The sequence below is a fragment of the Solea senegalensis genome, linkage group LG15 (genome assembly GCF_019176455.1).
Source record: "Solea senegalensis isolate Sse05_10M linkage group LG15, IFAPA_SoseM_1, whole genome shotgun sequence".
Lineage (NCBI taxonomy): Eukaryota > Metazoa > Chordata > Actinopteri > Pleuronectiformes > Soleidae > Solea > Solea senegalensis.
The window spans coordinates 6,205,934-6,232,010 of NC_058035.1; the positions used below are offsets into that span (position 1 = coordinate 6,205,934).

Consider the following 26,077-nt stretch of genomic DNA (forward strand, 5'->3'; position numbering starts at 1 on the left):
GTACTGAGTTAAAGCCATTTATACGTATTAAAGCATGGGCCTTGCTTTATGTAGACTTCCATCTTGTTTCTACAGTAGCCCAAAAGGACAAATTAGCCAGAGCTTGTGCTTTCCAAAATCAAACTTAGATCGTATGTAAACATGGACATAGTCTTAAACTCAAAACAGTTTTATTTATTAAATAGAAAAACATGTTTATTATTTGTGGGTCACGGGTTGGCTGGTGTATTTATAATGGCTCTGTTTGCTTTGGCTGAAGTCAGTGAACGTAACCTGTGAGCTCCAGCACTCATCATCCCTCTGGAGCGGCTTCCTGCCGCGGGGGCGCGCGCGCGTCCACGGATCGGAGCGCTTCCTCTTCCCGTGCTGGTGCCCGCCAGACAAGAACGATAGAAAATGGCGAGTCAGTGCAAAAGGCAGCAATGCACAATCGACAGGCGCGGCTTTCGGCAGGAACTTGACTCGTGGCGACACAAACTTATTCACTGTGTAGGTAAGGATGACGGCTGCAACACACTGTACGATTTTACGAGGTGAAATTCGCCTCTGTACGGCCAGTATCGGCGTAAATAACCCTCTATTACCTGACTCACTTCGGGCATCTCCGAGCGACTTTTTGTCCTCCACCGTTTCCTTCTCTCGGCCTTAACAGTTTGTCAAATATCAGAGTTTGTGTCAGCCTTACGCTACTTATTGGGTTTCCTGGATGTTTTTATTGTTCCTAAATTGGATGTGTACACTTTGGTGATCCGCTGGCGTTACCATAGTTTGTTTAAAGGGCACCGTACTTCTTTTAAAGGGAGTGTCAGGCGTTGCGTCGGCTAAAAGACCCCGTTTGCAGAAATGCGCGTGCCCGTGTGATGATACTGTATCTTTGGATGGGGGGAGGGCGATGCGTGTTTTCGTTTCACATTTAGAAGACTTGTTTGCTCAGATCACCTCCCGTGGGCGCGCATTGCTGCATTGAGGAAGTGGCTGAGACCCCGCTGCTGTGAGTTTCCGTTTTCGACTAGACGTTGTAAACTTCTCAAAGCTCTAACGTCAGTTTGGCGTCTGTGACCTCACAGTACAAATAATTAAACGCTGCGTAGTGTTGTGTATATATTTAAGGCGCTGTAGGGTTGGAAAAGTGTCGCTGTGCTGTAATTTTGTGATACTATGGCGACAGAGACTCTCAGTATGGGAGTTAGCAGAGTAGGGTTGAACAGGATCAACGTCTCAATTTAGGACAATACATTATTAACACCCTAATCATGAAGTGTGTTGCCAGGTGCTGCTGTTTCCATAATAGAACCACCTGGGAGCTGGACATAGCTGCCATAAGGCTCAACGTTTAAAATAATAATGATGATAATAACAATAATAATATTAATATTAATATTAATATATACCCCTTTTTAAGTCTACACCCTCTTAAGAACATGTTTTCTGCATTGTCTCGCAGTAAGACGACCTTTTCTGGCTGGAAACCGCTCACTGTCCTGCACCAATCTGTATAAAAAAGTCAGTGATTTACCATAATGAAACACATAAGTTGTTAATCCATTACTGCTTCCACCAGTAAGCTAAAATGTTGTGACTTGGGCGTTTGAAATCCTTTTGTTCAGATGTACTTAAGTGGGTCAAACGTACTAAATGAGGCAGCAGTTGTCCAGCAGTTCCTGTGTCCCTGAAAGCAGTTTTTCCATGGACTTGGGTGTGGGACAGTGAGTGGTTCACAAACTTAAGTGTCCAACCAGAAAAGACTGCCTGGGAAAAAAAACTGTTTATATATATATATATATATATATATATTACAGACTTAACTGTATGCAGATTTTATTAAGTGAGCCTTTTGTTCTGGGGCTAAAATCTAATTTGTCCTTCTATACCTGACAGCAGCCTTGTTATCACTGAGAGTGAGTGTTGAGCTCTCAGACAGATCCATGGAAACAGCAGTGCGTGATGTGGTGGCACTTAATTCTGCTGCAGACTGAAATGTCTTCTTTTAGCATCAGTGGCAGGTCACATTTTTTTTAAATCAGTCTCTGCTTGTGGCATTTTCACAAAACCTTTTTGCAGAATCCACAAGGATTTATCCCTCTTGTCTTCCTTGTCGTCTCTGTATTTTCCTCAGTTGTAACAATGACCATGAGTTTGACACTGTAATCTTTGTGGAGGTCCTATATCTTCAGACTGATTTGCATTGTTTTGAAATTTGGAACACACAGTCATGTTCCATAAAGGATGAACTGGCCTCTTGTCTTGCATTAACAGATCAACTCCTATACTTTGATTAATATTTTCAAACGTAGAATTTACATCAGTCTCAGTTGGACTTTGTGTTCCAGCAAATGTACCCAAGCTGAAATGTTTGAACTACAGTGAAAGTAATATCTACTTACAATAAAGTGTTACTCATCCTGTAGCCTTGGTTTCATGCTGTATCTCTGCATAAAGTGAAGTTAGAAAATAACAAAAATGTATTATTGTTGCTTTTGGAATGTTGATGTTGTTTTTTGAGTTTTTGGAAACAATTGATTTATAATCTGCCCCATGGACCATAAGGACTTCTTTGTGGCAGTAGTTTTATACAAGAATAAATATGAAGATTCAATCTTTTAGTCCATGCCTTTGTGATTTGGTACCATAGCTATGGCAGATTTCGACCCATTACACACAGTCTATGATGTGACATTAAAGCAATAATATAATTGCTTTAGTGTCACATAAATAATGTCAACCCTCGTATTTACTGTTAAAGTGTTCTGGTTTCATAATTGAGGAACGCAGAGTGCTTCATTAATCTGTAATACATGTCTTCAGTTAGGGTCAGTATGATGTAACATGCTGTATAGGTAACAATTTAACGCGTGCATGTTTTCTTTTTTTTCCTGTGTTTTTGGCAGAATGTTAAACTGATATTGAATACAAATGTAGGAAACTAAAACACATTTAAACCCAGAGTGCTGCAGCTGCCGATCTCAAAATGTCACTTTAAATCAATCTCACTTAAGGATGCTGCCATGTGTAGTCATATTCAGGATGTGGCAATATGTTACAAGGCATGGACTTCACTGTATGTGTGTACGAAACAGTATGACTTTAATTTTATAATGTTGAGTCTTTTGGAATCTTCTCAGTATGTCTCACAGTGTTTAGGGTTAATGCTAACTTTGCAGTAAGGGTTATAAAAATGGTAATACAGTTAACTTAGACCAGTTTTTGTGGCGTGGGACGGTCACCCGGCCAAAGTCAAAGTCCACCACTATGCTTGATGCTTTTATTACCATCATACAAGTCTTTGATGTATCAATAGGCCGATAACTGCTCCGGTGAATATTGGCACTGTTTTACAAAGGTTCTTAATGAGAACTGCCAGCTTAAGTAATGAAGTATGAAGATTTGTGGGGGACTGAGCCAGAGCAAACATACTCCAGCTAAAGGCTACAGTAGTTGGTGAGCTCCTCATTGAAAAGACAATAGAGAGAATAAAAGATACTCGCTCCATGCCCAGGACTGTAAACTTGATCAGTTTCCCCCTGTATGATTGACAAATGTCCCTTGTGTTTGGGCTATAATTGTAAAGCAGCGGAGTACATGACAACAGCATGAGTCTGTTGGCTGCAGAATGACTTTCTGTCTGTGACAACAAGGACATACTTTTGTTTGGCTTTTTGGTGGAGAGGGATGTATGCCACCACCACCCTGGTGACGCTGCAATGGACATTTTGTCATTGTGTATTTAAAGTGAGCAGTAAAACTGCTTGGCAGAGACTAGGGCGATTGTCTCATGGAACAGCAGCAACAATTGTCTGCATGTTCGTCCATACATGCGTTCATGGTCCATCAGCCCACAGTTGCACACATTGGCTGAAACGTGTGTTCTGTCTGGTTTTGGGACATTTTTGACTGAAACAGCACCAGCTGACATAAAAAATGCCTAGAATGTCAGTTATTCATACTTGCATGGTGGCTGAGTGGGATTTAAGGGCCTGTGTGGACACTGGGCTGGCTGTCTTGTTCATAATTTAAACTTCAGATTGGCCCACTTTCCGCTCCAGTGTGCCCCCTTGATGTGCTTTTGGCCTACATTTTCCTAATTAGCAATAATGGCCGATTGTGGTGGTGTGGTGACATTTTGCGAAACTCGACCAACAGCTGTTTCATATGGAAAGCGTTGTCATTGACTGTGTGTTTGCATGCGCGCTTTGGACATACGTGTTTGGTTGCGTCTTTTTAAAAAGAAATTTAAATATTTGACGAAAACAGTGGTGGCTTGGCTTCATTTGCTATTCAAAGTTATGCTTTGTGCAGCATTACACCATTTGACTGTCAGTTTGCATCATATCACATTAAGTATTTATGGAGTATTTTTCCCCCCTCCACTATAAATGTTGCTCAAAGCTGCTACATCATTGCCCGCTGTATATTCTGGTCCAACTACAGTTTGCTTATCCAACAGCAACGTATTCTATCTACTGTAGCTTGACTGTTGACACGTAGCACATTTCTTTTTTTTGTAGCATAGCAGGTGACACAAATGCTTTTTGAATGTTTGTCTTGGTCTTCGCTGACTCGAGATGAAACAAGGAATGTACCGTAGCTAAGCCGATGAGTGCAACTTTGTCATCTCTGCACTCATCTTCTGCCTTCAACTCCCAGTGTCATCATAGAGCACTGTGCAGAGATAAAAGTAACTCTTATAAAATGACTCATAAATCTGAAACCATATTTAACACATGATGTGGTCTTGAATGATTAAGTATTGTATTGATTACCCTTCAAAGGCTAATGATGCCAGATTTAGCTCTTATTTTTTGGCTATAACTTGATTTGAGTTCAGGGCAGCCCTTCTTCTTCTGTGGGCTTGGTCACTCCCTCTGAGATCTGTACAGTAGTTACAGTGGGGGATGGGATGAATAGTGTTGATGCTGCACTGTACACTCAGCAATAGAGCAGCAGATAAGCATGGCTCATCCATTTAAAAAAGACTTACCGTCTTGAAATGGAAACAAGCTGTTATTTAGGATTTTATCACCTTTTTAGCAATGTGTAAATCACAGATGATGCAATTTTATAGTCTTTAATTAACACATTTGTCACTGGTCAAGTACAACATGGCAGAGAAGTGGACGAGGTAACCTCTGGATGTTGCATTGCATTCTTGGTCAAGCTTTTCTTAAACTAAAAATGTTTCTGGTTAGGTTTGGTGCAGATGGCGTATTGGAGAACACCCAAGAGCTTGCTAAATATTTTCAGGAGTGTTTGTCAATTCCCTTTTTGTTTTTAATTTAATTGTATTAACTATTATGGAGTGTTTTGCTTCTGTCAGAACACCATGAATTAGTAAGGTTCTGGTTGTCATCTCCCTTGTAACAACTGCTGGTTAGTCACCTACATACATAGAGAAAATACAAAATGGTGAATGACCTTTTGACTGTGCCGCCTATTCCTGTGGTGCAAGTCACCAGCAATACGGGAACATTTTTATTTTTATTTTATGCATTATGCTGCGGTTACTGACAGAGTGTAGCAAAAGGTTAATGTCAGGATTTAGGAGGTTTAAGCCGATCTGAGATTTGTTGGATTTCTCTTAAGTGCTGGTGGAATTGACGAGGGTATCACACAATCCAAATATATACTGTATATTCCCTCTCTTGTAGATGTAGGTCAGAAGAAGGCAGATTAGGCAGTTCACCGTTGAGTTGGTCGCCATTAGTGTACATATTATAAGCTCCAAAAAAAGACCTCCTTAAAATGTGTTGATTTGTGGCCAATGCTTAAACCATACATAAAGTTGCATGCTCATGCTCGCATCATGAAAATGTATGAGATTAAGGCTGCAATCAGTAATCTATTTTCATTATGGATCTGCTGCTGATCATTCTGATTAATAATCACTCAGTGTTTTGCTGACAGATACTTTCTCAAATGTCTTGTGTTGTCCACGAGAACCAAAGACATTCAGTCATGTTGGAGTAAAGAAACCAGAGTATATTCACATGTACTGTATTTATATATACATACTGCAAGAGTATGTATATATAAATACATATTAAACATTGCACCCCTATATATATGTACTTATTAAAGGTCTTAAATACCAGCCCTTAAAATAATTGTATCTGACAATATGTTATACTCAATCATTTTATTGATGTATAGTATATCTAGTTTTGATGGTCTCCAATACTAGACCCACCCTAAATTTACACATAGACTAATATTTAAACATGGTAAGTAAATACGAAAACTCACTCAACCAAGAGGAATTCCTCTACTGTCGGCGGGTTTGCTTGAAAACAGAGCTGCATTAAGGTGGGGCAGATTCCCCGGGTGCATTAGGATAATTCTTAATATACATAACTCTTCGTCTTCTAATTTTATCATGTGTTTAATCCAGTGGAATGTGGATGCTTGGCTCCTTTTTTTTCCCCACTTTCTGTGTCCTTTTTTTTTCTTTCTTTCCACTATATATACTCTGTGTCCTGTGCTTATTGTATCTGGAGGCTATCCGATCACTATACAGCATAAAAAAAACACATATGTGCAGCAGCCACAGCTCACCAATGACCTAATTCAGTGCAACTAATTGGTGAAAGTTAAATTAAAATGGACATAGGCCTGGAAAAGTAGAACATGACTGTGTAATTTCTGCATCTAAAAGTGCCCTATATCGTGTAGGACTTGGAATACAGTACGATGTGGGCGTTTTTATTAGGTTTATTGTGTATTTCAACACTGGCAGTCTTTTTACATACACTTTGTAGAGCTAGCATGACAGCTCCACTTGTTATTAATGTTTTATGCACTGTACACAGCCTTACTCTTCCAGATTTAAGTTGCCGGTCCTAAAATGAGGCTTGTGTTTAGTGCTCTCTTTTAACAGCTACATCACACTATGCTCTGCCAGTTTCTGTGCCAAGTGCTGCAATTGCCTCAAAGTCATGTTTTACTGTATGACGCATTTGAAATGCCCTAAACACAATTCCTGAAGAGTAGTTTGATGTCAGGGCGCTGCTCTGTCAAACGAAAGTGGATGACCTACTTTCCTCCCCCCTGCCTCAGAAATATTTCAGAAACAGGATTGGATAGCTTTAGTTGGAGTCCTGTGCAGTAACCCAGAAACAGGCTCGCGCTGCAGCTATAGGCAAAGCTGTGTTTCACCATTTTGCCCCCTTGCCTTTATGTTTGGCTGATAAAAAAAGTGGGTGGGAATTTGTAGGGAAAGGGAGAGAGTGGATTTTCCCAGCTGACAGCCTTTATATGAATTCACTGCGAGTTTAGGAAGAGAGTGTAAGGACTGATCATTTTCTCACTTGTTATTGGTTGAAGCCATACTGTAAGTAGGCCCTTTTTAATATGTGTATTTAGATGATCTATTTCAACGTATTTAGCTAATTTAATTGGCTTTGTTGATTTGAGTGTTTTAATATTCATTGCTTTTGATCCATGATGTTTGGCTTCTGTTATCGGAGCATGGCACATTTGGAAAGCAATTCTCTCTCATTCATGATCCTCTTCAGTAGACAGATGTTACCTCTGACCTCTTTAGCGCTTGATTTAATGCATGTCATGGTTTGGGATTGGTTGTTTTGACCCTGCAGCAGTAAGCAGACATTGCACATTATTGTGTTAATGCACTGTTACATGCAGCAAAATGCACTCTTTTAAACAGCTGTGACTATAGGATACCATCTCAGCAGTAATGCACTGAGATTTTCCCCAAGCCTGTATATAGGATGAATATAGGATGTTTTGCTACTGCATCCAGAGTTGCTTAATGTGCTCAACTGTGAACCATTACAGCATGGACTGTAATTTGGGTTTGCCTGACTTGCAGAGCAATAATCTATAGGTACTTGGTGATGCTGTCAAATAGCAACCTTATTGCTGGCCGTTTCATTTTAATGTTACAACATGCAGTCACTCCCAACTCTGTAGGTGCTTTAGTTGCTTGGCAACAGGATGGAGTGTATGTATGTACTGTTGAAATAAAAAAAAAAACCCTTGGGTGGGGGCTGATAATGTGTGTTTTAACAGAAGCGTGGAGCCAGGGGTTGTCAAGATGGAGTAGAAGGGTTTATAGAGAAGCCTGTATTGATGAGACATTATCACAAGAAATGTTGGAAATTTGCGCCCTTGAGAATTTGGGCGTGTTGCTGCTGGCTTCAGCAAAAAAAACCTAAAGTAGTTGAGATGAATAAAAAAATGCATGTTCAGTGTGGAATTCTATGATTACTTTTTGAAAACAGCTTATCTTTAATTAAATGTCATGTCTTTCTTCAGGTTTTGAGAGTATACTTGAAGGTCTGCTTGGCTCAGAGCTGGTAGAAGACCTACAGTTATTTAAGGGTGAGTATCTTATATTCGTCACATTAGTGTCCAGAATCATACAAATGTTTGACTGTTATCTGCACATTTTGACAATGCCACTGCATTGTACTATCTGGTACCCCTCGACATTGACTCTGCAAGACATCCCCTCTGGGCTGCAGAAGAGAAGACGCCTTGTGTTCCTACAAAGTTGGTGTTTTAGATGGCGTGGGGCCAGTGTAAAAAGTCCACAGTGTTCTACTGACATTTTTACATTCAGTGAAATCCGTGGGACAATAATGGGCATTATTTGGCTTTCGATTACATTTGCAGTCAGTAAACTCGTTAGAGGGCCTTCTAAACTTGTAAATGGGTAGGTACAGAAGGCTTCTGAGAATGTGTATGTTAATGTTTGCCCTCGGGTTTGTGTGTCCACAGACTATGAGCCAGTAGCAGTGTCTGACTGGTCATTTGATGAAAACTGTCTTTTCTGCTGTTTGAGACGAGACAAAGTGAAGGTAAGATTTCAAAAAGTAAAGCAGCTTTCCTAATACCTCCTGTAATCCTCATGGCTTCAATCACTGATGAATAAATGAGTGGTTGCTTAACAACTGTGGGTGAAAAATTTAAAAAAGCCTCTTTTGTCCTTCAGTATATGCATATCCTCTTCTCTCTAAAGATGTTGTACTGACCATTGACACGGAACTGTCTGAAAATCACTCGCTTAAAAGATTTGTCATTTGTCAGGAGCACTTAATTGGCTTAAGCAAGGAGGGGCTTGAAGATGCACCCAAACCTCCCCTGGTGAACGATCAGACTGCAATCAACAGACTAGAGAAACAAGCGGAGGAATTTCTCAATGCAGTCCTCTACAGAAAAGGTAAGTCCGACCAAGTGCACTGGTATTTTCAGTTTTTTTTAATGTACGTACAACTTTAGCCCTTACTGTCTAAGGAAAATGCCCCCTTTGCATGTTTGTTTTGCTGTCTGGATGCCAAACAGAATATTTGGTTTTGAATGTTTACCAATGATCACTCGTAGCTCTGTGAGAAAATGGTGTCATAACCACCTTTTTCCGTGCTTTTTTTTCCTTCCCTCCCCCTTCAGATGTGCCAAATTTCTCGGACCCACACATTCCAGTAGTTGCTCGAGAGATGCTTCAGAGAATGATCCGACAGTTTGCTGCCGAATATACCTCAAAAACCAGCTCCCCTCAGGACAGTTGCTCAGATTCTCAGTCTCGCTCTGACCAAAGCCTGCCGACTCCACCCTCGCACTCAGGGGCGCCTCCTTCCGCCAGCCCCGCTGCCTCCGTGGCTGGGCCTGCACACAACCAGAACCCCGTCCTCAGCAAGCTCCTCATGGCTGACCAGGATGCTCCTCTTGACCTCACCATTAAGAAGCCTCCAGCTGAGCCCAGTGAACAAGGTAGTGTGACGTAAAACCCGCCGAGTAGCTTATTTAGGACTGAACCTATTGTGCTATCAAAATGATTTTGTCATTGATTCGAAACTAAGGATTATTTCTTACCTTTTATTTTACAGATGGAGTCCTTGACTTGTCTATTAAGAAGAATCGCTATAGCAGCAACCTGCCTGCCCGTAGTCCTTGCCTTTCTCCTGCCACACCCACGATCAAGGGGTAAGATAAAATTCCTTTCTTTTTTGCCTGTTTGGTCTCCAATCCATAAATGTAATGTTTTTGAGTAAAATATTAAACCTCACTTGTAGGATGACAGATAATAAATTTTAAACAACCTGATTTTTTTAACATCTGAGACCTGAAATATGAGATGAGAGTTTCACTCAAGCTTGATGAAAGTGAAAAACCTTAAACAGGGTTGGTTTAACACAAAGAAAACAAATTATTATTTTTTATTCTGCAGCCTTTGTGTGTAGCTGCTGTTTTATTCTACTTTTAAACCTCACTCCAGTTCCCCCAAGAGAACGGAGTTTGCATCACGCTGTCATGCAAAATGAATTACCTTGCAGACTTGAACATTTATGCACTGCTCGTGCCCCACTTTTGTCTGGCAGGTCACTGGTATTACCAGCTAGAGAATGCATAAGCAGCATCTTGTTATGTTGTGAGCGAGTGTGGCTTAAACTGTTTCTGTTAGTAAGCGAACACTTTTGGTTTCTGGCCAACTAATGATTTACTACAGCTTAAAGCCTCACTGAAATTCCTGCATCTATATGTGCGTGCAAGGTGAGTAATTCATTAGAACATTGCAACAAATTCCAGGTTCAATAACCAGTGTGAATTTTTGCCGTGATGACCCGAAAGAGAGATTCTCAGTTGTGGAGTGAGCGGTGCGCCCGTTAAAATGAATTAATTCCCATTTGCACACCGTGTTATTTATTCAAGGAAAGATTGCATTCATTTGTTTTATTATGAAAATGTCATAATTGACTGCACATCATGCTTTCAAATTAACACAATGCTACATGATTAAAGACTTCTGATATAGAGCTGTTCATCCCATATTAATCGTATTCCCTGCAGAGAAATTGCCATTTCATTTCACTCATTTCACTGGCAAATCTATCTTATTCTAACTAGGATGCATGATTTTATACTCAAAATACAGTTTGGATTAATTAAGCAACGTGAGCTTTTGTTGCTTTAAGTCTAAAATTTATGGACATTCTTGGTAAAAAAAAAAGAAGCTGCTTCTGATTTTCATCTTATTTGGATTACAATACAGCGTCCACTCTTACCTCTGTTTGATTAACAAACTTGTGTATATTTATAACCATTCCTTTAAAGGTCACTGGAGGAATGAAACTTAATGAAACTTAATAATTATGCTACTTAGATTTTAAAATAAATGTACCTAGATACAAATATCTCTTTATTTGTAAAGGCTTTCATTTAGAGATTATATATTAGTCTCTATTGCATACAATACAATGTGTATTCAGTGAAAACAGCAGAGATAAACACCTGAATTAGCGACTGTTTAAAATGAAAAACACAATCCCTCCTTAAAAAAATATGTTGAATTTATTATTGAATTAAATTTACCCCCATAAGTTAGGTTTTGAGTTTGATGCACACATCCTGCTGGCTTACTCTTTTATTGCTGTGCTTGTTTAGTGGTAACGTCACACTCAAAATGTCAAGGGCCTCGTTTGCATTAGTTATTTTGTATGGCATTGTTATTATGCCCTATTTACTAGCTCGATGCCAAGCTGTCATACTGCAATGAAAAATGACGCTTTTCGAGCCACGGGAACACTTAAGACCTCATGTACTCCTTTTCTTTGCTTTATTTTTCATTGTTTCTTTGCCCTTTTCTTTTTTGTTCTTTTCTTATGTTGGTGCAAAATTTGTAAAGTCATTACAGCAAACAAATAAAAAAAATTGACAAACTTGAGCCTTTTTTGTTATTAAAAGTCACACACATCCACACAAGCAGTCAGTCATTTAAAAAACAAACAAACAAACAAAAAATTAGTGATGTTACCAAAGCAAGATCATATAATAAAGGAGTGGCCAACATCCTCCCCACCCCAACCCATCCTCCTTTAGAAAATAAAGGCACTGTGCAAGCTCTGCTTACACCCAGTTTCCTTCCATCCAATCAGGCGATCCTTGAGAGCGGACGGACAGGTCGGGCTGTTTATGAGGAGCCTACAGGATGGGATGAGGAGGGAGAATATCGGCCACTCCGCCCACTATAAACCGTCCTCATCTCTTGCTTACTCGCTGCACATCAAAGAGGAGGCTGATCTGGAGAGCGACCCAGAGTCACCTCTCGGCCATAACCACAGTTCCAGACCTGCTGACCTTTTCGGAAACGGATCTACTACCTGGAATTCCAAAACTCATTTTGGGGCTCTCCTCAAACTCAAGGCCAACAGTGAGGCGTCTGAGCATCTTAAAGACATTCCCAAGTTGTTGGAAGCCACTGGACTTTTAAGAAAGTCACTTGCATTTGACAAAGGAAACCTCCAAGACGCCTTTATGGACCATAGCCTGTCCCTTTCTCAGTCCTCTTCTTTTGACCTTAAGATACCTCAGGTGCGAGTTTTGGCCTCAGGGATTGATGCATCTTGGGATTCCTTGTCCGCTGATTTTGCAGGCTCGCTTTGTGAGAATGGTCTGGGAAAAAAGCTGCATCCCATTGTTCCCAGACAGATGAGCAAAAAGAGCAGCAGAGGTCTTAATAGCTCAGGTTCAGAGAAGGAATATTGGCCTCACCTCACCGACCGCCACGTCCTGAGGGGCAACTATCCTCTGGATTCAGAGGCTGATCTGGGAAACAAACGTGAAGGCGGGAAGGAGGAAGCAAAGAGGAAAAAACGCGGTCGATATCGGCAGTACAACACAGAGCTGCTGGAAGAGGCTATTGTGGTGGTGATGGGTGGAAAAATGAGCGTGTCCAAAGCCCAAACCATCTATGGCATACCACACAGCACCCTGGAATACAAAGTTAAAGAGCGACTGGGGACCTTAAAGCACCCCCCCAAAAAGAAAATGAAGCTTATGAGCCAGGTGGAGGAGCAGTGTGGGTCACAGCACCCCGAAATGAAAGAACTCCAGATCTCTCAGCAAGTTGTTACTGTGAAACAAGAGAATATGCTGGAGGTGAACGGGAATAATGGACACGATGGAAGTCTCTCATCAAATGAGTAATATCTGTTTGTCCTGATAATGATGTCACCAGAAAAAATGTTGTATTTGTCAGACGGCGGTAGTCGCTGACTCCCCATAAAACTTTAACATTTGTATAACTTATAAAACCAAATTAATTATCTACTCTCTTTTAATATTTTAGTGTTCTGGTCATCGATACATGAAATGTTTTGTTTATGGCCATATGTTTTAAATACTTAATCTACCTGCACTATGTATTGTGCTTGCAAGACATACTGTCGATATACTACACTAAAATTCCAATTTATTATATGGTTAATTTTTTTAATAACATTATTGTCTGGTCTTACTCGCAGAGTCAAACCTAACCATCAGTATGGAAGTGGCGCCCCTTGGTGTCTTCTATCAGTACTGTTCCAAATAGTCAGGTTTTCAGTTAATTCCACTTGTAGGCCGAGCAAGTATAAGTGAAAGCCTAGTAAAACATCCATTATTCCGTAGTGTTTGTGTTTGAAAAGGAAAGTCTTAATCACTGTTTTGCAATTGTACTGAAATAACATACATGGACAAAAGGACAGTATGTCCAAATATGAATTATTCCAAATATTTATTGAACAATATCTAATATATTTCTTTTCTAATGTTAGTCTGTAGGGAAAAAAATAACAAGCACGGTCTGTTGTTCAGAATCCCACTTTTCCTCTTAAGAGTACATTTACAAGGTATTTTTCTGGGGGGTTTCTCCACTGCCTTCACTGCACTCAGGATATAACAGGACGTTCCGTTTGGTATGCAATACCTTTTAAACTCAGAGAAAATGTCTAATTATGACTTACTGTAAACCGCTACAAGTTACCTCAGCTCCTTGCTCAACTAAATTATTGCCTCGTATAAGTCGCCTCATACTGGGAAAGGGCAAAATACCTTAACAGCCCCTTTTTTGAGGTAACATTTCAGGAAGTCTTACTGACAAACACTGTATGTGTGTCCGACTCTCGGATGTCTTCACAGTCTACCTTATCTTGTTATCAGTAGCATTTCAGTGCCAGTGTAAGCCTTTAGAACATTTCTGTTCTATGTGATTATTTTTTTTTTTTAGGGCTTGTCGCTTCTGGATTTCAGGTGTTTTTTCTCTGACATTTCTTTCTCTGAGACACAAGAAAGGCTTATTTTTTATTATTAAGATGATGCACAAACGTACATATATATATATATAATACAGGTATATTACATCATAAGCACTTCTTGCTCACCCGTGGGATATGACAAGGAATTGTCTCTTAGAATTCCGATTACACTCGGTTGTCACATGACTCCTAACTCTGAAATACATTCAGGTGATTTTTTATATGTTAATTTCAGGTAAAAAAGAAAAGGATTAAATAAAAGCCGTCCTGTGTTCATGTGAGTTTAAGTCAAATCCATATGTCTATGTATTTTTTGAAGTTTATATTTTTTTTGAAGTATTTCATCAAGTAATATCAGAGTTCAACATGTTCGCCGGCTTGTTGGCTACTATTCCAAACATTCCTCAACTCGTATTTCTCAAGTCAAAAATTCATTGAAAATGAACGTTGCAGGCCCTGTGAAGTGTAAACATGACATTTAATTTGATTAACGATCCCGGGATTTTAGTTACCGATTTTACAGTGTACATTTGCAACAAGTTATCTTAAATAACCACTTCTAATGTTTTAAGTAAAATGTTGTGATGCTAAATGAAACTTCATTTACTTTATAACAATTCCCTATATGTTGCTCCTTTATTTTCTTTTTTTTTGTAAATACTACATTATCTCTCTCCAGAAGGTTTGGTCCTGGTGCTGTTGAAATTATGTTGAGGTTAGAAATTTTTAAAAACAGGCCTGTTAATGTTTTCTCTGAATTTTTGCCCAGTTCCATGGCAGAGAGAGCGAGAGAACTCCATGTCTTAACACTAACTTTTGTTTACCTCGCTGTGCTGCGCTGTGTTATCACGAATACCTCAGGATATTTTCAGAATGGGACATCATGGGACATCATGGCCCATTATTGTTTTATCAGGTTAATCCACAAAAGCTTTTGCAGTTCTGTTTGTAGTTTTAGTTACAGCAGTTTTAGATTCAAACTGTGTTGTATGCAGGCGCTATTCCTTTAAAGAAATGATTCATTATCATGGAGAAGAGTTGTATATTTTTCAGGTCGTAAACATTTTTAGGTGAGAGTTGGTTTGAAGTCGTGAAATCAAGTTGTTTGTTAAAAGCACTCTAACAGTAGTTTGACTGCTTGTCTTTTTGACTTTTCCTACTTTTTAGTTCTTGCCACATCTCACACTAAATGCAAATATTCAGCACATTTCTTTTATTATATGTTTTCGATTTCCCTTATTCATCCTACATGATCTTTTTTTTTTTTTTTTAGTGGTTGGTCCAAGTAATATTTAGTTGCAGATTTACTGTCACTAATTATTCTTGCATTGACAATCATCTACCATTATGTACATGTCTGTGTGTGTGTGTGTGTGTGACAAATTTTATTGAATATATATATAATAAGGTAAAACAATATGTTTGTGCTCCACGTTCTTTTACCGCAAGGAGCAAATCAAGTGGTTGACTACCTCATCTGAAAAACCTATATCACAGTCTGCGCGTCCTGGCTGTTTATTTATGTAGCATTCATGTCACGTAAACCACACACATGCTACTTTTGTCATATGGCACGACACGTACAGAAGGAGAGAATCTGTCACACTTCAACCATATGTAAATATTTCTCTGAATCCTTGTGAATTGCGTCCCGATCTATTTAATATTTTCTTCTCGTTTCGTTTGTGGCGTGAGGATAGAGCTGTCACTTTAGACAGACATGATTTTTAAAAAAAACCATAATAATTCTGTCAGAGATTCCTATCCAAACTCGAGACTTATTTTGTCGATGCTGTGCTAATAATCGATATTTGTTTGTTCGATATTTTCTTTTGCAAAATTTGATTAAACATGAATGTAAATGGCTTTAATAATAATAAAAAAACCAACTGCTCCTAAGTATTTATAGATATAATTATATATAATGCTAATAAGTAGATGCAGAATATTTAACTGTCTTGTGCGATTAATGTGAACGGATAACATTTTAAAAAAATTGTTCCACTTTATTTCCGACACAAACTTTGTATCTTTTGCCTGCTAAATATGCTATAACATGTAAGGACAAAAGGCTTGATGATTTTAAATTGTTTATCCCTGTCCATCAAATCTATGTACAGATTTTTATATTTCAATTATCATTACACTACTAAAAGGAAGGGTGTTTATTTTGCATGACTGGTTTGAATCCTAATGCGTCAGTGAAGTGTCGGTTGTAATGTTTTATTGAGAACACGGGTATCTTTTCTGTCAAGTCATTGAACTGTGATCTTGAAATATTTCTTGAAATAACAGTTATGAATATGGATCGAGGTTTCACTAAAGATGTATGATAAAATACTTTAACAGATTATTTACATACCTGATATACAGAATGGATAAATGAACATTGCAGGTGATTTAACCACGTTTGTGTGTGTGTGTGGTTGTAAAATATAGTGAATTTAGTTGTGTTTTGGTTCTGCTTGTTAGATTAAGCTTAAGCTCTGAACGTAAAAAAAAGAAAGAAAAGAAAACGAGATTACTTTGTATTAGGTCTTTGCAATGTGATATGAAACTGATTGGAAAAAAACCCTCAGGGATGAATCCATTACCACTTGTCATTCAGGTTTTCTAATTTACTGCTTAAAAGCTTCCAAACCAGAATGTGATGTTCACAAGCAGAGCAAAAAGGAAAAAGTCAGGTTCCAGTTGCAGCAAACGATATTTTTTTATGAATCTCTAACGGTTACTCTTTGCATATTTTGTCATGTCGTAGAAATCGGTTTATGTTTTACAAACCAAAAACCTTAAGTCTTTTCACTGTTTTATTGTTCATATTCTGCTGCGTGATGAATGTTGTAGTGTAAGCCAGCAGGGTATTCAAATTTGCAAGTTATTTACAGAGTCTAATTTTTGGTGCCTCACAAAGCACATGTTTAGATTAGACAACTGAACACTGCATGTCTTAAGCTTTTAAATCACCTGCAGGTTGCTGCCTGATCTGTAAAACTTAACTTTATTATTTCTGGAGATATAAGATAGAGACTATAATGTATGAAATTTAAGAGTACATATTTTTACCATCCTTGCTATAGGTCATTTCAAGTCAAACACCCTGAATTTCTAATACTGCTGTTAAGAGTATCAGAGTTTTGTTATTTTAACAAGCTATAAAGTATCCTTGTGTCATGTCAACTCAGGAATCCAGATGTTGGTTTTATTTCTCTGTTCATTTTCATGTTAAAAGACCACAACAAATAGGGGAGAAACAACCTTTACAAGCAAAATAAGTCTTTAATTATCACAATATAAATATATTTTTGGCTTAATGTGATGGTAATCTGTAATGGATCTAAATCACTGACACAACTCAAGCCAAATGCAAAAATCATACATCCTCGATTAGACTGATTAATATTATTAGCATAGGCCTAGAAAACCTGCCATGTAATAGAAAAAATCATGTTGCATATGATCAAGCATGCCTGATTTTATTTTTCTTTTATCTTTGCTATTGTTGTTTTTTAAATTGTTGAGCACTTGTGTCTAGTCTTAAATACTTGAAAAAAATATATACAAAAAAAATTGATAAAACATATGTACTTGATATTTGCCCCAATGTATTTTTCTTTCAAATGATTATGAACCTGTGTTTGACTTGTTTTTAATCAAAGTGGTCCACCACTACTAAATGTAATTTGCATGGGACACACGTTTTCTTGATGTATACTGTAACACCACTGTGAAATGAGGACAAAAGATTACAGCTGTAACAAAGTAATTGCTAAAAGTTCAATGGAAGAATGATTCACTTTTAAAATCACTTATTCTTGTATTAAACAAGCAATGATGAACATTGTGTTGGCAAGGTCAGATACGTCGTGTGCTGTGAATTATTTCTCACAAACATTTCACTCCACCACATTTTTGACAAAGCGACCAGTCTTTGAGCCAATGTAGCGTCTTTGTTGTGCACTGACATCTCTTTTATTCCTCTTTCCCTTCAGAGAGTCTCCTGACCTGCGTGTCGCAAAGGCTAAAGACCTTCAGTCAACTTCCACACTGGAACACTTCATGGCCAAACTCTGCCCCCACCATCAGAGACAGATTGTAGATGCCATGGGTTTTCTACAGACAGAGGTCAAAGCACTCGCAACCTCTAAGGCACATCAAGCTTCTAACTCTACCTCTGGGATACATGGAAGTGCTCATTTTTCTGCAGTCACCCCTGAGAAGGCTGAGTCTGAGCTAAGATTTCCTAGTCAATCCACTCCCAAGTCAGAAGTCCATGATATGTCCATTTTTACCCCAAGCAGTTGTGCAATGAAGACATTTCCAGAGAGCGCAGTGTCACTGAAAACATCAGTCAATGCTGGACCTGCTTTGGATCGTATTAGCCCTGGGTTAGTGACTAATCTTACTTTGGTTACTCCCACCACTTACCCAGTGGACACAGAGAACATGCGTCAGGGTGATCATGCACCTCTTAAGATGAAAATCATGGCCAGCAATGTTGCTGACGGAAAGAAGTTGTCCTGTGTGCTCAATACTTCCCTTTCATCTCACTCGGACCCCTCGGAGACCAAACAGGGAAACTCAAATGTGTCCATCAGAACTGAGACTCACAGTGCGAGACTCAGCTCCTCTCTGAAAAGACACAGTCAGGCGAGTCACGCTCATCAAGCCAGGCACAGGGACAGTCTCGGGAATGCTAAAGATTCACCAGCCAAACTCTTTTCAGTCCATGTGACCATTCCTTCAGAATCTCCACGGACTGCCAGGAAGTCTATGAGGGCATCTTGTGAAAATCGGACAAGAGAGACTGCTTGTAGGACTGTAGTTGACCCTGATCTTGGCCACTGTGACATTGTTTTTATTGACAAACCAATTACAGAGTGTTTTAAGGAACAGCAACGCAGCATACTTCCTCGCCGCAATGCAAGAAAAAGTACCAGAGGACATATGTATTCAGATGAAATCTGGGAGTTAAAAACTGTCCGCACATTGGCGGGTAGAGGCAACTGTCATAATCCAATGCCAGAACTGATCACATTGGTCACCCCAAAACAAATACTTTCAAAGCCTGAAGGCTTGCCTCCTGTCGATATGCCTTTTGCTGGAACACGCAGGGAGACAATAAATCAGCTGATGTCAACAGAAGAGTCAGATGAGACAGGTATGATACCAGGAACAGGGGATGTGGCAGTGGTCGCTGACCGTGAAAAAGATGTAGTAGTTGAAATAAGCCAGACTGATCAGTGTCAGAGTAAAGGGCATTCTGCTCCTTCATCTCCAGTAAGGCTCCCTACAGAGAGCAACACATTGGATATTAACACAGATGTAGAAAAGGAAACAACCGCAGATTTAGGGACAAGAACAGGTAGTGATGAAACTGTTGCTCCAGCTCCAGCTGAAGCAGAAACGATCGACGAGCATGATCCACAAGAGAGCATATCTGAAAGTATGAAGCAAATTGTGGAAAAAACATTAGCTGAGCCATTTGAAAATGTCGCCATAGAGGAAGATGAGACTGAGGTTTCATCAGATAAACTGTGCAACAGTGAAGCAGATCTCCAGCAGGATAAAGTCCCATCACCCATGAGTCAAGTTGAGGAAGAAAGAGAGGGAAATGAAGGAGAGGAAACACAAGATAAGGAACCTCAAGAACTTAAGCCAGAGGCACAGTTACATCACAATGACTTGGCAGAAGAATCCAGCATCATAGGCTTAGTACAAGAGCCAAACATGAAAGAGCCAGAGGTGGAGACAACTGAAATAGCTGAAAGCATTATGCCTTTAGAAATTAAGGACGATGATGATCATGATGATGATGATGGTGGTGGTGGTAATGAGAGTAATGACTGCGATGTGTCTACAAAATCACTTGACACGCTCTTAAAGGAATTACCCCCGTGGAGAAGAAAAAGAGGTACCACAGTCTCGACGCCTAAGCGGTTCAAAAAGACTGAATCAGTGATAGTGGGTTATGTTAACGGCAGACCCATATCTGCATCTGACAGAAGTCTGCGACGTAGATCAAGTAACAGCACCACGTCACCTCAAAAAACTCCAGTGAAATCTAGTCCGAATGTAGCCAGTGACACGTCTGTTGACTCAACTACTCATTCACCTGTTGTTGAGAAACATCTGCCTGAAGAAAATATTTTAGTCATTTCAGCCAAGGTTGCTCCTGTGGTTGAGCAGGTGACGGAACAATCTGAAACGACACCAAGTCCAAAATCCAAAGTTCCCCAAAGGACCAAACAAACTCCGAAAGAAAAGAAAGTACAGCAACCTCAAGATACTTTGCCCATTTCCCCTGATCCGCCTGTTGATGGCTCTCCAAGCACAGAGTCCAAACGCCAACTTAGATCTGCCAGCCAGAAACCTGGCACTCCAGTATCACTTCCTACTAGCGTCATTCCCACTTCACCCCAAAAGCAAACTGGTACTCTTCTATCTACAGAACTGCCTCCCTGCCTCCCCCTGCCTTTTCCACTTCCTGCTACTTCTCCTCTTCCAATAAGCTCAAGTTCTGCTGCTGCCCCTCAACAATCCCAACAAAACGCAGTCCCAGAGTCATCTATGGAATTAAACACAGAACAGTCTCAGCCAATAGCAACAACCTCTGAAACAAATGAAGTAGACAACAAATCGCCAGCCAAACAGAAACTAAGATCTGCCAAGGCTGTATTTGACAGTGATAAAAATGACGAGAAAGAGCAATCGAGTAAACCAACTAAACGGGTTCTTAGAAAAGATACTGAAGCAAGTGACACTGCTTTACCACAGAAACCAAATGTAGCATCTGTAGAAGATAGGTCAGCGAGTGGGAACGACTGTAGTCCTTCAGTGCTGGACAAACCCACAAGAATGCCATTAAGAAGTGAGTGCAGTAGGACCGAAACGTTAAATCAGTCTGTTACTCAGTCACCACCACTGGAAACTAAGAAATTTGCTTTGAGATCTCAAACCTCAGCGGCACCATCTCCTAGTTCTCCTACTGTAGCTGGAAGACAGAGTGATGTAGTTTTACCTACCAGATTAATGCCAGAAAGGATTACGAAAGCTCAGGTGAAGTCCCCTTCATTGTCTGAGAGTTCAGCCATAAGTATTGTCACAACAAAGCCTGTGCCCCCAAAACAAACGGCTAACAAATTCTTTGAGGCTCTGACTGGAGAAGATAACCAACACCGAATTGCAAATTTAAACGGGAAGTATGATAAAATGCAAAAAGGTTGGATCCAAATGGACAAAGAGAGTCAGGCAGCAACAAAATACAAGAATAAATCGGACAGACAGGCAGCTATATGGAAAAGTAAGCGTAGGGCCCGAAAACCAAAGTCTTTGGAGCACCAGAGATACTCGCCGGTCCAAATGCTCTTCATGAAAGGTTTTAATCTGACCAGCATTTGTCGCTGGTTCCTAGAGTCAACAGAGACAAAGTCCCTTGTCATTGTCAAGAAGGTAAACACACGGCTTCCGTCAGAAACACAACTCTGCTTCCACAGCTCGTCCAGTGCTTCAGGGACGTCGCATGGGGTTTTTCCAAGCCTACAGGCAGAGCGCTTGAAGAAACACCTGAAAAAGTTTGCCATTGCATCTCCTGTAAAGAGCACACCCAAAAATCAGAAACTGATTGCGAAGGCACTGGAGCAAGAGGGCAATGCAGTCAAGAGTAAGGAGAAGAAGGAACTTCCCAGTACAACTCAGACTCTGACTAAGTCCTCAGAAGAAGCCAGCGTTCAGATCAGCGAATCTCAGAAATCCTCTGGTAAATCGAAAAACCCAGCAAGTGCAAGAATCTTGAGGAAGTACTCGAACATCCGAGGGAAGATGCAGGTTCAACAAACCAATGTCGCTTTGAAAAAGGCAGCAAAAACCTTAAAAAACAATAAAATGAAAAAACTAACAGCCACAAAGTCAAACCTGAAACCGCCCCTGAAGTCACGGAGGTCACCCTTAGCTGTCGCTAAACAAATGAAAGTAACAGTGGTAAAAATGGAAAGAAGGAAAGCATTGGCTAGCAAAAAAACTGTAAAACACCTGGAGAAAACAGCCAAGACCCCCAGCACTAGTAGAGCTTCAAAAGACACAACTAAAAAGGAATTGCCAAAGAGAAATTCTCAACGACTCGGGTCTCCCAGGACGTCAGACCTTGCCAACACATCCAAGAACAAGATCGACAATAAAAAGCCGAGTGAAGTGGAGATTGTAGAAGTGGTAAAACCAGCAGTGAGTAAAATGCATTCTTCAAAAGCCCAAACAAAAGAATCATTAAATAGTATTCGCACTGAAATCAAAGATACAGAAAACACTATCGAAACACCTCATCAGAGCACAGACGTCAAGGGCCCGACCGCCCCTGACCAGGTTCTAACGAGATCCCAGAGGAAAATGGAGGCAGCGCTTCCTGTAAGTGGAAGCCCCGGTCATTCTTCGAAGAGGGTCACAAAGTCCACGACGACACCAAGTGCGTCTCCAAAACCTGCCAGGAAAGCTGAGGAACCTACACTGACCAGGAGTGGTGCTTTAAAATCAAAGAGAAGTCGGGCGGCTTTGTTGCCACGCACTGCGACACAATCAGGAACGAAGAGAGCTCAGGATCTTGCAGGGACGCCGGCGAAGCGCACCAGGACATCACATTCAAAATAAAATGGACAAACAGGGAGAGAGAGAGAGATGGAGAGCGTGGTCATCTTTATTTAGTGGATTATGTCTTTTATTTTATATGGAACATGTTCAGAAGGAGCAGAAGTGCCCAGTGTGCATTGTATTCTCCTCAAACTCTTCCCGAGGATACCTTTTCAGTGGGCAAATACTGCGACGAAGGAACAGGGTTTTCAATTATGCTTTTGTAAAGCTTCAGTGTGAAATTGCAGATGTGGTGGATTATCTTTTTTCACTATTAGCTCCGTGTCCCGGGACGACAGACAGACAGAAGTCCTACATGATGTCTTGCCGATGTAGTTGTTTGGCGTCATGTTCCAGTTCTCAACATACAGCAGCTGGAGATAAGAGTGGGATGACAGAAACCAAACGATGATGCAGTTATTACGTTCCTTTACTATTGTCTTTTGTTTGTATATAATTGTCGTAGATCATAGCGTGCACTGCAGTTACTGTCGAGAGAGCGTTTAATGCGAGAATTGAAGCGTACCGTCAATGGGCAGTTCGTATCTCCAGCCTGTCTTCCAAACACAACATTGTGAATATATGTGACTGTTGTGACCAGGTGCCTTATTTATGAAGTGTATAATAGAACATGTTGCTAAATGTGAAAACCCCTCGCCCGCTGTAGTCGTCGTAAACAGCTTGAACATACAACTGTTTCACCCAGTGTGAGCTTCATCTGTTGACTGAAATGTTTATTTTCTGTGCCCATTTTCCAGAGCATTAAGATAAAATGTGTTTGTATTAAGTGTTAAAGCAAACGCACCAGACAGGCATTTTCTGTATGTGTCATGATTAAGGCTTGTATTTTATTTTTATTTTGTTTTCTGGTCTGTTCTCATCACCTCTGACCGTTCGTCTGCTAATAGTAGTAACATTATGAGTATTTGTTTACCTGCTTCTGCACGTCTCGTCCTCTTAATGATGAAATTTCAGAACCAGATCTCTTCTAAAGCCCCTGGTTTTTTTCAGTAATAGACTATGCATCCACAGTTTGTGCGCATTAAAAAAAGGCTGTACTTAAGAATCATCTGAGGTGACTGTGGGATTCTGGCCTGATTTAAAAAGATTGACATGAATGATTTATGTGACCTCTTGAGCATTAATGGCACATTACAGGGTGATCAATTTTCTCTCATTACTCACACGTTAGACATGAATTTCTCGAGGTAGTCTAGTCACACTTTGAGTTGTGAATCCAAGTATGTTGCAGTTCTCTGTTATTGTTTTTATTGTCATTGGCTGTCGGGCAGATGTTCTCAAAATGTGAAGTGTTTTTTTTGTTTTACTTCCGCAGTAGTAACTTGCATTAGTTTATTGTCAAAGGAAAAAAATACCGATTTTAGCACAGTGTTATTTTTTTATTCTGGTCAATTCTCTTTAGAGGGTAAATCATCTGTAAATGCAAAACATGTCAGTCATGTTTTTATTGTTATTTAAAAAAAAAGAAAAAGAAAAAAAGACTCCATGCTAAGGCTAATGACTTTAGGAAATCTTAAAACAGCCCACCAAATATCACACATGGACATGTTTATTCTTTACAGTTGCTATTTAAAGATTTTGATTTTGTATATTAGAAAAGAAATAGCTTCTTTATTTGTGGTAATCCCAAGAATGATACATGTTAATGTTGAGAACTTTGTATTTTTTGCTGGAGTTGATATAAAGATGTTTGAATTTTATGTTTGGTTTCTTTTCTCATTCTTTTTGGTTTTTAAATGACATCCAAATGTCATGGAGAAGAGTGAAAGGCAAGGTTTTAAATACCCGTTCAGAGGGAGAAGTCTGGTGTCCTGGCTGCTTCCTCGTTACACACAATCTGGTCTCTGGCATGTTTTTCTACGATAAATTGTACAAATGGTAAAAACTGATGCCTCCTTGAAGGCATTCATAGTGTTTCGCTGGTTTATACTTAAACAAATAGAAGGGTGACAGTATTAACTAGGCCCTTATGCTATGGTGCAGCATGCCATCGTCACATCTCTGAATGCTTTATAGATCTCTGAATGTTTTATAGATGCTGAATAATGCATTTGCACTCTGTAGCACCTGGAACTTGAACTCAAAACCTCAGACACAAATCATAACAACAATTAATCTAAAATGATATTTTGAAACACATTTTGCCTTTAACAAATATTGCGTCACCTGGCTATATTGCGATTTTGAGAAAATTTCGATTCATTGTTCAGCCCTAGTTTTTACTGAGTGGTTAACATTTGACATTTTTCTATCGCCCGAAACAGTTCATGTGAGGAAAACTTTCAAAAAATGTTTTTGTGGTAAAAATTGGAAATTTTATGCACTTCAACTAGAGTTCTCAACGGGTCGGGCCTCGGGCTTCCTTTTTCCGCTCATAAAACACATTTGTTGCAGGTTGTAAATGATGTTTTTTGTTGTGAATCATCGCTGTTCACGTGTGATGAAGAGTAAACCTGGCTGCCTGCTTGATGGAGACCTGACGCCGCTGCGTGTGTACTGTGTACGGACCTGCGCCTATAGCCTGGCTGAAAGATGGACATCTTACTAAACTATGACTTTTGTCACTTTTTGGACGACATACTAACCTATGACATATTAAGTTTTTGGACAACGTCCTAATCTATGACTTTTTTGACTGATTTTGGACAAAATACTATACTATGACCTTTTTGACTGATTTTGGACGACATACTATACTCGAGTACGTGACAAGAATGGGGAAGCTAAGCGAGGCGAAAACTATAGATGAGATGGATGACTAAACAACTCACACACCATCCAAGTTAATAGTTAACCTGATGAATTGATCTCTATTGATTGGCTCACTTTGTGACTTTGGGACGTTGTAACATGCCAGGCAACAAGTCAAGACTGTCACTCATGACGGAATAATATGGACACAATATGTACAGACATACACGTAGTCTGATTGACTGTCTAGAGCTAGACTGCATCTCTGAGTGCTACCTGCTGCTGAAACATGTTTTGCCTAACTGTCATAAGAAAAAAAATTTAAAAAAAAATTAGTATGATGAAATTATGTATTGTACGATGAAAATATATATTCTGTTGGTAATGGGGGCGGGACTAGATACGCTTTTGCTTCTCCTGCTTTCACTTTCGGTTATGTGTATTGTCTGAACTGCACAAAGATGATGTGTGATGATAATAGATCTAACCGACATGACTGAAATAAACATAAAGATTAATAAAAAAAATATGACTTTTTTGACTGATTTTGGACGATATACTATACTATGACTTTTTTGACTGATTTTGGACGACATACTATACTATGACATTTTTGACTGATTTTGGACGACATGCTATACTATGACTTTTTTTGGTGATTTTGGACGACATACTATACTATGACTTTTTGACCAATTTTGGACAACATACTATACTATGAC

At 39.6% G+C, this 26,077-nt stretch overlaps 1 protein-coding gene across 2 annotated transcripts; it reads left to right on the forward strand.

The window, feature by feature from the left end:
* Positions 1-364: 364 nt before the first annotated feature.
* wu:fc17b08 (ligand-dependent corepressor) lies at positions 365-24,364 on the forward strand. 2 transcript variants are annotated; one of them, XM_044045359.1, is made up of 7 exons: positions 365-493; positions 8,272-8,337; positions 8,737-8,816; positions 9,046-9,178; positions 9,406-9,726; positions 9,843-9,939; positions 11,889-13,008. In XM_044045359.1, exons 1-7 carry the CDS (start codon positions 397-399, stop codon positions 12,937-12,939), a joined length of 1,845 nt encoding a protein of 614 aa, XP_043901294.1. In that variant the 5' UTR covers positions 365-396; the 3' UTR covers positions 12,940-13,008. The 2 variants fall into 2 exon arrangements, with proteins under 2 accessions (XP_043901294.1, XP_043901293.1); XM_044045358.1 differs by lacking the exon at positions 11,889-13,008 and adding an exon at positions 18,017-24,364 and having other exon boundaries at positions 370-493.
* The last annotated feature ends 1,713 nt before the right edge of the window (positions 24,365-26,077 follow it).